The sequence below is a fragment of the Schistocerca nitens genome, chromosome 2 (genome assembly GCF_023898315.1).
Source record: "Schistocerca nitens isolate TAMUIC-IGC-003100 chromosome 2, iqSchNite1.1, whole genome shotgun sequence".
Classification (NCBI taxonomy): Eukaryota; Metazoa; Arthropoda; class Insecta; order Orthoptera; family Acrididae; genus Schistocerca; species Schistocerca nitens.
This window is the reverse complement of record NC_064615.1, coordinates 964,659,317-964,672,043: the sequence shown is the minus strand read 5'-3', so window position 1 is coordinate 964,672,043 and position 12,727 is coordinate 964,659,317. Positions and strand designations below refer to the sequence as shown.

The following is a 12,727-nucleotide window of genomic DNA, read 5'->3' as shown; positions in this document are numbered from 1 at the left end:
GTATGACGCCGCCACCTAGCGTAACTTCACGAAACTTTAGGGACTGAAGTGGGAATATTCCACGATGTCCCACAACAAATTCAGTCTTTTTGAACCGAAATTGTCCTAGAAAAGAATGTGTTGCATTACTTATTGAAGGCCTCTCGTAGATGCTGCGAGAAATGGCCATTACGTGAGACTCACTTTTATTTTTGCTTCTGATACTGAGTTTTATTTACTCTAGTGACATTCTCCTTTTAATTGTGGATGACAGTAGATTTCGGTGTCGGCCGGAAACGCAGTTTGCTAGCAGAAGAAGCCCTTGCGCTGCTTCATGATGTCCTCGAGGCGCAGGCGCTCCTTGGAGGTGAGCGGGCTGACCACCTTCTTGGGCTCTGGGTACGAGAAGCAGTTGCAGAAGACCATGTGCAGCCGCACGCCGTCCAGCGCCGTCGACTGCAGCATCTCCATCCTGCGCACCTCCTTGCAGAACTGCTTCCGGTGCTGCTGCTTCATGAAATGGTAACGCTGCCGGCATACTGCGTCGCTGAAAACAACATCAGCAGGTTCAGTATCTCCTCCGTTACACCCGTAAACTGTGGCTTCAGAAAAACAGTACACGGTGTAACGCGTCCTCTTATATTATTATGTTTTGCTACTGTTGTTGTTAGAAAAATCTTTATTCAGTCGGTCGTCGAAATTTTGAAACAAAAGTTATTGTGGATGTCGCGTAATAAATATTTCGCGTGAAGCGCTGTTGCGACACAGGTTAAGACCAATTGTGGAAACTAAGACACTGAATATTACAAATAATGTTACTAAAGAATATGACCGACTGACTACATCAAATAAGAGGGCACGTACACTCGCGAATGAGTGGTCAAAAAAAAAAAAAAAGCGTTAGTACTATGTAGGAAATATAGTTACGCTTGTACACACTCAAATGTATGCGAACATACGAACGGGATAGAGGCACATACACTCCTGGAAATTGAAATAAGAACACCGTGAATTCATTGTCCCAGGAAGGGGAAACTTTATTGACACATTCCTGGGGTCAGATACATCACATGATCACACTGACAGAACCACAGGCACATAGACACAGGCAACAGAGCATGCACAATGTCGGCACTAGTACAGTGTATATCCACCTTTCGCAGCAATGCAGGCTGCTATTCTCCCATGGAGACGATCGTAGAGATGCTGGATGTAGTCCTGTGGAACGGCTTGCCATGCCATTTCCACCTGGCGCCTCAGTTGGACCAGCGTTCGTGCTGGACGTGCAGACCGCGTGAGACGACGCTTCATCCAGTCCCAAACATGCTCAATGGGGGACAGATCCGGAGATCTTGCTGGCCAGGGTAGTTGACTTACACCTTCTAGAGCACGTTGGGTGGCACGGGATACATGCGGACGTGCATTGTCCTGTTGGAACAGCAAGTTCCCTTGCCGGTCTAGGAATGGTAGAACGATGGGTTCGATGACGGTTTGGATGTACCGTGCACTATTCAGTGTCCCCTCGACGATTACCAGTGTGGTACGGCCAGTGTAGGAGATTGCTCCCCACACCATGATGCCGGGTGTTGGCCCTGTGTGCCTCGGTCGTATGCAGTCCTGATTGTGGCGCTCACCTGCACGGCGCCAAACACGCATACGACCATCATTGGCACCAAGGCAGAAGCGACTCTCATCGCTGAAGACGACACGTCTCCATTCGTCCCTCCATTCACGACTGTCGCGACACCACTGCAGGCGGGCTGCACGATGTTGGGGCGTGAGCGGAAGACGACCTAACGGTGTGCGGGACCGTAGCCCAGCTTCATGGAGACGGTTGCGAATGGTCCTCGCCGATACCCCAGGAGCAACAGTGTCCCTAATTTGCTGGGAAGTGGCGGTGCGGTCCCCTACGGCACTGCGTAGGATCCTACGGTCTTGGCGTGCATCCGTGCGTCGCTGCGGTCCGGTCCCAGGTCGACGGGCACGTGCACCTTCCGCCGACCACTGGCGACAACATCGATGTACTGTGGAGACCTCACGCCCCACGTGTTGAGCAATTCGGCGGTACGTCCACCCGGCCTCCCGCATGCCCACTATACGCCCTCGCTCAAAGTCCGTCAACTGCACATACGGTTCACGTTCACGCTGTCGCGGCATGCTACCAGTGTTAAAGACTGCGATGGAGCTCCGTATGCCACGGCAAACTGGCTGACACTGACGGCGGCGGTGCACAAATGCTGCGCAGCTAGCGCCATTCGACGGCCAACACCGCGGTTCCTGGTGTGTCCGCTGTGCCGTGCGTGTGATCATTGCTTGTACAGCCCTCTCGCAGTGTCCGGAGCAAGTATGGTGGGTCTGACACACCGGTGTCAATGTGTTCTTTTTTCCATTTCCAGGAGTGTACATTTTGAGTATAATTATACCCCCGTGGCCTGAATAAAAAGAATTACAGTTAGATGCATTTATTCATCTTCGAACGTAAATGCATGGACTTCGAAATTAAATGAAAAGAAAGACTGCAGGTTCTGAATGTCACGGCAAATATATTGAAATTGACGGTAGCGGCCACGAAAGGAAAAAGATGAATACATTCACGTACCTCTATTGTTGAGCAGCGTCGCCGTGAAGATCGTCGCCTCCATCTATATTCTCTCCATAAAATTAAAATAATAGTAATAATTATCCAGAATTTCAGGAGCTGGGACCAATGGTATCACAAAAGACGAAATCGCTCTGCTTCAAAATCACTTTCATTATTTAACCCAATTTTATCAGTAAGAAAAGGCACAACACGTCGTAACACTAGGACAGGATAACAGCGAAAGGTAACTTATTCTAAAACTAATAAACGAAGAGCTCAAAAAATGTTCAAATGTGTGAAATCTTACGGGACTTAACTGCTAAGGTCATCAGTCCCTAAGCTTACTCACTACTTAACCTAAATTATCCTAAGGACAAACACACACACCCATGCCCGAGGGAGGACTCGAACCTCCGCCGGGATCAGCCGCACAGCCCATGACTGCAGCGCCCTAAACCGCTCGGCTAATCTCGCGCCTCAAAACGAACAGCGTAAAGCTCCTTTTGTTCAGCAAATGCTTTACGCATTAATCTCTGGTAGTTGAACTAGTGTCTATATACTCAAAACAATTTTTATATAATTCCCTTACAACGGGCCCGCGAATCCATTAACACTGATTGGTATGTTGATTGTCGTTGACTATCAGGAAGCCGCAATAACATTCAACATTACTACAAACGTAGCCATGGAGGCGAGCTACTTCAGGAGGGAAGTTGCAAGCCAAACTATCCAAAGACGAAAGCCATTAGCGAGATAGTGATAGTCCAAATACACTGTAATACAAAAAAACCCACGCACCACGAAGGAATTTTCTGAATGGGACGGATATCGTAGTTGTGACGTACACGTTGTGGTGTTTTTTTTTAATATTTATGTTTTGATTAAATTATTATTCTCTTGTGAAGATTCAGAAATCTGTTGTGAGTTTTGCTCCACTCCTTGGCGGGAAGAGCAAAGACTTTTCAGAAACTTATGTACTGTATGTGATAGTTTATATGTCACCTGAAATAGTCGTTTGCAGGAGGCGTAGCGTTCTCAAGAGTAAGAACAGAGTTCGCATTGCCACTTTATTTGTGTCGTGATCATGTTCGATCACGACCGGATATGAGACATAGCAACTACGAACAGAGATACCTAAGGGACCAGACAGAGCTGGAAATTTTCTTTGCTATACTACACCACACGTTAAAAGAAATAGAATTTAAATCACAAACAAGGTAAACGACAATGCGCCTTCTACTTTAAATACGAGTTTGCCGACATGCAGTCGGTCCCTGGTAGCTGTATGAAAACTATAAAAACACCGTTATTCCTGTTGCCATTAATAGGAGATGCATAGCACAGAAATACTCTAAGTAATAAGCAGGCACTACTGCATCTGCGAGCACAATAACCAATTTAATTTCCTTAGTCAGTATTGCTGACAATAGACTCCGTACATTTCAATTTTATATCTTGCTGGCTGTTTCTTTAAATTAAGTCCTTTAGCATTTTCGACATTTCATCTTAGCTGCACACACAAATTCCTACATAGCACTGCACAATAGTAATATTTTATAATAACTAATTAGTGATTGCGGACCACGCCATATACGCGTCCGCCGTCTTTAAAAAATATATCAGGGCTGTGGTAACAGAAGAGGATTACAATTCTTCAGCTGTCAAAAAATAAGAAACACAAAATATCTCTATCCATACAATTTATGAACAAATCGTATTCTGCGCCGTGGCGCGTAAGATATTCTTTGAAATATCAGGTGGTCGCTGCTCGGGGACGATATAAGAAATTTTTACACAAATTGTATGGGTTTTATGAGCCTGCATGGTTAGATTATCGAATATACCTGTAAGTTTATTTAAGCTACCGAAACAGATACTAATATTACGCGAGATAGCGATAGTCCAAATACACTGTAATACAAAAAACCCACGCACCACGAAGGAATTTTCTGAATGGGACGGATATCGTAGATGTGACGTACACGTACAGGCAAATAAATGACCGCAATTTCACAAAAAATGGATGATTTATTCAAGAGAAAGCGTTTCACAAACTGAGCAAGTCAATAACGCGTTGGTCCACTTCTGGCCCTTTTGCAAGCAGTTCTTCTTCTTGGCGTTTGCTGACAGATGCTTGATGTCTTCCCGAGGCACATCATGCCAAATTCTGTCCAATTGTCGCGTTAGATGCGCAAAACTATAGGCCTATATCTCTGACACCGATCTGTTGTAGAATTTTAGAACATGTTTTATGCTCGCGTATCATGTCATTTCTGGAAACCCAGAATCTACTCTGTAGGAATCAACACGGATTCCGGAAACAGTGATCGTGTGAGACCCAACTCGCTTTATTTGTTCATGAGACCCAGAAAATATTAGATACAGGCTCCCAGGTAGATACCATTTTCCTTGACTTCCGGAAGGCGTTCGATACAGTTCCGCACTGTCGCCTGATAAACAAAGTAAGAGCCTACGGAATATCAGACCAGCTGTGTGGCTGGATTGAAGAGTTTTTAGCAAACAGAACACAGCATGTTGTTCTCAATGGAGAGACGTCTACAGACGTTAAAATAACCTTTGGCGTGCCACAGGGGAGTGCTTTGGAACCATTGCTTTTCACAATATATATAAATGACCTAGTAGATAGTATCGGAAGTTCCATGCGGCTTTTCGCGGATGATGCTGTAGTATACAGAGAAGTTGCAGCATTAGAAAATTGCAGCAAAATGCAGGAAGATCTGCAGCGGATAGGCACTTGGTGCGGGGAGTGGCAACTGACCCTTAACATAAACAAATGTAATGTATTGCGAATACATTGAAAGAAGGATCCTTTATTGTATGATTATATGATAGCGGAACAAACACTGGTAGCAGTTACTTCTGTAAAATATCTGGGAGTATGCGTACGGAACGATTTGAAGTGGAATGATCACATAAAATTAATTGTTGGTAGGGCGGGTGCCAGGTTGAGATTCATTGGGAGAGTCCTTAGAAAGTGTAGTCCATCAACAAAGGAGGTGGCTTACAAAACACTCGTTCGACCTATACTCGAGTATTGCTCATCAGTGTGGGATCCGTACCAGGTCGGGTTGACAGAGGAGATAGTGAAGATCCAAAGAAGAGCGGCGCGTTTCGTCACAGGGTTATTTGGTAAGCGTGATAGCGTTACGGAGATGTTTAGCAAACTCAAGTGGCAGACTCTGCAAGAGAGGCGCTGTGCGTCGCGGTGTAGCTTGCTGTCCAGGTTTCGAGAGGGTGCGTTTCTGGATGAGGTATCTAATATATTGCTTCCCCCTACTTATACCTCCCGAGGAGATCATGAATGTAAAATTAGAGAGATTAGAGCGCGCACGGAGGCTTTCTGGCAGTCGTTCTTCCCGCGAACCATACGCGACTGGAACAGGAAAGGGAGGTAATTACAGTGGCACGTAAAGTGCCCTCCGCCACACACCGTTGGGTGGCTTGCGGAGTATAAATGTAGATGTAGATGTAGACGTAGATAGTCAAAATCCAGAGCTGGTTGGAGAGCCGTGCCCATAATGCTCCGAACGTTCTCGATTGAGGAGAGATCGGTGACCTTGCTGGGCAGAGATAGCGTTTGACAAACACGAAGACATGCAGTAGAAACTTTAGCCTTGTGCGACCCGGCATTACGTTACTGAAATGTAAGCCGAGGATGGCTTCTAATAAATGGCAACAAAAGGAAGCGTAGAATACCGTCGAAGTAACGCTGTGCTGTAAGGGTGCCTTGGACGACAAGCAAAGGGATCCTACTATGAAAGAAAATAAGCAGCCGAGACCATCAATCCTGGTGTCGGGCAGTATGGCAGGCGATAGTCGGGGCAGTATCCCACGACTGCCCAGGGCATCTCCTCACTCTCTTCGGCCTGGAATCTTGATTGGAGTTGAATTGTTTTCAGTGATGAGTTCTGCTTTGAACTGAGCCCCAATCACCAGCGAAGACGTGTCTGGAGATACCCTGGACAGCAGTGAGATATCAACCTGACTGTCATCTGCCATACGACCGGGTAACCAAGTGTGATGATCTGAGGCGCCATTTCTTTTCATACCAGGAGCATTATGGGGACGTCCCTCGAACCAGCTCGTGATTTTGACTATCTAACGCGACAATTGGACAGAATTTGGCACCTTATCTCTCAGGATGACATCCAGGTTCTCTGTGAATCAATGTCGAGACGAATAACTGCCTACATAACGCATTGTTGACTTGCTCAATTTGTGAAGCTCTCTCTCTTGAATCAATCATCCAATTTTTGTGAAACTGTAATCATTTGTTTGTCTGTGCATTTACATCACATCTACCGATTTCCGTTCCATTCGGATAGTGTCTTCATGGTGCTGTGACGGTACGTCACAAAATTGACATTTGGAGAAAGGAAAGGAAGTTTTTGTTATGATACATGTGAATTATAAATTATTTCAAGACTGTGTACGTGTGCGCGATGTATAACAAATAGTAAAGAACGTACGTTATTATTATCAAAACACAAATATCGATGTAATTAACAAAACAGTTTTTTTGGTATAATCTCTGTGTAACATAGGACATAAAGATCAGAGAAAATGCTTTGATTGAACCAACTCTCCTGTTTTGTTTCGTCTAGCGGTAGGCCGCCATTGTAGTGCTGTCTGATAATTAACGTAAGTTTTATCTGTATTTTCAAAAAATATAATCGAAATTGTTATCAGAAAGTGTGTATTATTGACTTAGTTGTCACCTCTCATGATCGCAACCATTAATTATAATTAACAAAGTTTTAACAGAACTTCGCAGTACAGGGAGCTCATCTCCCCTAGCAGGATTTAGTCGGCCATTACGCTGACTGTATTATTTAATTAAAATATCATGTCATAATATTAAATGTAAATGCGAGAGACTTCTCAATTTTGATCTTTCATTAATTTCATAGTTAAAAAGAGTCAAAATAGATTTCGTTTATTAATATTTAGAATACTGAGTGAGTTCAGTATGTTTCATTTTGTCCGCCTAACGGCAGACGAGATCCTCTCCAGTTTTGCTTCGCAAATAATGAAAAAGAAATATTGAAAATCATTACATTACGCAATATGTCAGTTAATCTTTATGTAATTTGGTACATAAATAACCAGTAGCCCGTGAGACTCATATTAATATTTACAGTTTGCGTAAGAATACGCAATTTTCTTTTCTAAATAGCAGCGCTCACGCAAACTATTTATTAGAAGGCGGTGAGTAGCGCGCTGTGTTTAAAAAATATTATATCGTACGTACTTCGGGGCAGCCGATGTCCGTACGAGTATTATCGCGGTATAAGTTAAATACAAGTCTCATGCTAGCCCACAATATTTAAAGGCACCCCAACCAAAATCATAAAATACATAATTATAAAAATACAAATATACACTTACACCGTGATAGTGCGTCTTCTTCTTTTCTCTCTCTCTCTCTCTCTCTCTCTCTCGTGCGCGCGTTTTTTAAGTGTAGATTGCGCAACAGAATAATACTATTAAAGGATCACTTTTCGAGACGCAGTAATTGTCTTCCATTGCGACACAAAAGTTCTATATTTTGGTGAAAGGTGCCTACAATCTTCCTCTATAACTGTGCAAGAGTGTGGCGCCCTGCGACGTCACCCTCGAGCTCAGCGACGCTTCAGACAGCATTGTATCGATGCATGCGGAGAAAAAGACCAGAGGTCAGAAATTTGTCTCAGGTGTAAGGTGGGTTAATGATATCACACTGCCTCCAAATTTCACCAAATTTTGCCGCGCAGGATTAGCCGTGCGGTCTAGGGCGCTGCAGTCGTGGACTGTGCGGCTGGTCCCGGCGAAGGTTCGAGTCCTCCCTCGGACATGGGTATGTGTGTGGTTGTTCTTAGGATAATTTAGGTTAAGCAGTGTGTAAGCTTAGGGACTGATGACCTTAGCAGTTAAGTCCCATAAGATTTCACACACATTTGAACATTTTTTCACCAAATTTTGCCCAGTGCCACCACGGACGTGTCGCACGATAGGAAGGTCGTCGCACCCCTTCTTACCCACATTTCACCCCTTCTTTTGACACCTCTGCGATTAATATTAAAACCGCGACTTCCAGCGTTGAAATCAGGCGGGTGGCCGAGGAAATCCCTTGACAGCCCTCCGAATCCGCATGCGTACTAGCAGGCCCAAGAGCAGCAGTGTAGCCTACCTGCAGGAGCCTGGGGCTCTCGTCACAGGGTCTTTCTCTGCAGGTAAATTTTTACAAGTGCTCAACAAAGGTGAGCAGGTGGCAGTGAACGTGTTGCCAAACTGGTGGGTATTAGGGGAACCCTTTGCCATTTTGAATACTATTCACATTTTGTTGAATTGCTCTGAATGATCCCTCGTGGTTGCTTCTTGCACACTAGGGCAAAAATTGTGGTCGTACTGTACTCCAAAGGGGTGCGATCACGGTCAGTAGGGTTGCTGGTCTACAACGTCCGAGCCCGATGGTGACGTCACAGGGCGACATACTTTTGGATCATTACAGAGGAATGTTGTAGGTACTTTGAGCCAAATTTCAGGCTTCTACATTGCAGTGGGAGATAATTACGGAGTTTCGAAAAAGTGATACTTTTAATGTGTTGTGCACTGTACTCTTTAACTCCAAGTTCCACAGCAAGGCAGAGTCCCCAACAACGTTTTACCGTAGCATGGCCCACGTCAATAGCCGAGGTCACTAACTCACTCCTGCACAGAGGAGTTCGACTCGGGGATAGCGGGCGCTACTCATGGCGATGGCAGAGGTTTCCACCATAACATCAGGTCTGCAAAGGGAGTAGAGGAAGGTAGGCTTTATATCGCTCTTGATGCCCAAACATAGCTGCAGGGGCAACAGTCTGGATGATTGACTGATCTGGCCTTGTAACATTAACCAAAACAGCCTTGCTGTGCTGGTACTGCGAACGGCTGAAAGCAAGGGGAAACTACAGTCGTAATTTTTCCCGAGGTCATGCAGCTTTACTGTATGGTTAAAGTAGTAAAGGAGTTTGAGATTTGGGGAGCAAAATAACTGATGATGGTCAAAGTAGAGAGGATAGCAAATCTAGACTGGCAATGGCAAGGAAAGCGTTTCTGAGGAAGAGAAATTTGTTAACATCGAGTATAGATTTAAGTGTCAGGAAGTCGTTTCTGAAAGTATTTATATGGTGTACAGTCATGTAAGGAAGTGAAACATGGACGATAAGTAGTTTGGACAAGAAGAGAATAGAAGCTTTCGAAATGTGGTGCTACAGAAGAATGCTGAAGATTAGATGGGTAGATCACATAACTAATGACGAGGTATTGAATAGAATTGGGGAGAAGGGGAGTTTGTGGCACAACTTGACTAGAAGAAGGGATCGCCTGGTAGGACATGTTCTGAAGCAGCAAGGGATCACCAATTTAGTATTGGAGGGCATCGTGGAGGGTGCAAGTCGTAGAGGGAGACCAAGAGATGACTACACTAAGCAGATTCAGAGGGATGTAGGCTGCAGTACGTACTGGCAGATGAAGCAGCTTGCACAGGATAAAGTAGCATGAAGAGCTGCATCAAACCAGTCTCAGGACTGAAGACCACAACAACAACAACAACCCAAACATTTTGCCAAGCTCGTGGATTAAACTGAAAACCCTTCTACAGTGTCTCATGGAGTTAAGGTAAGTGATACTGTTGATGGCGCTCCTCTCGTCGGAAGACAACGTTAAACCTAATGGCCTCCTGAGTGCTAGACTAGAGGAGTTGTTGCCACCAGGTTACTCCTTTGTCTTTCCCTCGTCGTCATATGACACAAACATGACACCATACTACACACAGAAGGCCATTACAGTTACCTACACTCATAAGATACATTTAAGATACAATTCTCACACTCCGCAAGAAAAGATGCTATTGATGAGACAGAAAATATGTTCCGAATAGGCTGCTCGGGCTACTCCTCGTTGTCTGCCAGCCGACGATTTCATAGCCTCTTTCTTTTTTTCTTTTTTTTTGGTGTGTCGCTGTAGTCTTCATAAGCGCATGCTGGTTGTGGTCCACAACATTAGTCGCTTTCTTTATTGGGAATCATCCACCAATGAGTTCGTCCGTATTCTCACTGCCAGCATTACGTTGGCAATGAGAGCTAAAGCGGTTGTGTCAATTATCTAGACTTCGCACCGATGTCCTGGATTAAACTGAATATCTCTTCACAGTGTCCTACAGAATGAGGGCTTGTGACATTGGGTCAAATGGCTCTGAGCACTATGGGACTTAACATCTGTGGTCATCAGTCCCCTAGAACTTAGAACTACTTAAACCTAACTAACCTAAGGACTTCACAGACATCTATGCCCGAGGCAGGATTCGAACCTGCGACCGTAGTGGTCACGCGGTTCCAGACAAGCGCCTAGAGCCGCACGGCCACACCGGCCGGCGCTTGTGACATTGTCGATGACGATCCATTCATTGCACGGGAACGTTTAGCTCGGTTGGCCCCCCACTGATGCATTTCAGAACGAATGGGTTATATGGCGGCATCAGGTTTCATCCGTTTCTTTCCCTATCATGACACTACATCGTACTACAGGGTGGTCCCGAATTCATGGTACAAACTTTAATGGTAGGTACAGGACATTGTAACAAGGATTTATTGTATAGGAATGTATAGTCGCAGGTGACGCGGTGAGGCGTAAACAGGGGAAAGAGAAATGGAGTGATCGGTTGGTGTCACTGCCGGTAGAGGGCAGTAGATGAACATGATGTATCGCAGTAGGGACAAGCGCCATTCACAATTGTGCTGCCGTAGACGATGGGTGACTTTACGTATGCAGAAAAAGCAGACATGCATTACATGTACGGCCGTGCAAATGGTAACGCCAGAGCTGCGTTACGAATGTATCGCGCGGAGTATCCTAATCGACGAATGCCGGATCATAGAATTTTTCAACGGTTACATCGTCAACTTTGTGAAACAGGTACGTTCGACGTCAACAGACATGACGCTGGTCGATTAAGAGCTGTACGCACTCCAAGACTGGAAGAACGCATCTTGAACATAGTGGCTGATAGACCCGAGTCAAGCACAAGAACTGTTGCGCGTGACGTACATGTGAGTCATCAGACTGTATGCAGAGTGTTAAATGAAAATCGCTTACACCCCTTCCATTTTCAAAAAGTACAAGCATTGAATCCGGCAGATTATCCTCTTCGCGTGAACTTCTGCCAGTGGTTGTTGCAGCAATGTGCGTTGCAGCCGGATTTCGTAGGTCATGTGCTATTTACAGATGAAGCGACATTTTCACGCGAGGGTGTCTTTAATGCGCACAATTCCCATGTGTGGGCAACAGATAATCCACATGCAACGCGTCCACATGCGTATCAACAACGTTTCGGTATTAATGTGTGGGCTGGTATTGTGAACGACTTTTTGATTGGGCCATACTTACTACCCACGCGACTCTGTGGCGAAAGCTATCTTATTTTTCTGCAAGAAGTGTTACCAGAACTCGTGCGGTAGCGTTCTCGCTTCCCACGCCCGGGTTCCCGGGTTCGATTCCCGGCGGGGTCAGGGATTTTCTCTGCCTCGTGATGGCTGGGTGTTGTGTGCTGTCCTTAGGTTAGTTAGGTTTAAGTAGTTCTAAGTTCTAGGGGACTGATGACCATAGATGTTAAGTCCCATAGTGCTCAGAGCCATTTTTTTTGTTACCAGAACTGCTGCAAGATGTTCCGCTCGCCATTCGTAACCGCATGTGGTTTCAGCACGATGGAGCGCCAGCACACTTCAGCACTGCTGTACGGAATTACCTGAATGCCACGTTTGGTGCTAGATGGATTGGGCGTGGTGGACCAGTCCCTTGGCCACCCCGATCTCCTGATTTCTCTTGCCTCGATTACTTTTTATGGGGACATCTTAAGAGCCTTGTTTATGAGACTCCAGTTGACTCAGATGAGGATCTCGTTGCTCGCATATCTGTAGCTGCTGCAGGTGTGCGTGAAATACCAGGCATCTTTGAACGTGTACGCCAATCGCTGCACCGACGCTGTCAAGCATGTATCGCTCATGGTGGACGCAATTTTGAACACTTACTGTAACCATGACACTTGTCAACAACGATTTCAATAAAATCTTTCGTTTTCCTTTCGGCCGTTATTTCCCCTGTTTACGCCTCACCGCGTCACCTGGGACT

The 12,727-nt window shown here is 45.3% G+C and overlaps 1 protein-coding gene across 1 annotated transcript in view; it reads right to left on the bottom strand.

The window, feature by feature from the left end:
• Positions 1-285: 285 nt before the first annotated feature.
• The window catches only part of LOC126235478 (uncharacterized), a 33,344-nt gene continuing 20,902 nt past the window's right edge, over positions 286-12,727 (bottom strand). Inside the window, exon 2 of the mRNA XM_049944198.1 lies at positions 286-526. Coding sequence (XP_049800155.1) covers positions 286-526 — 241 coding nt within the window. The remainder of the gene's footprint in view (positions 527-12,727) is intronic.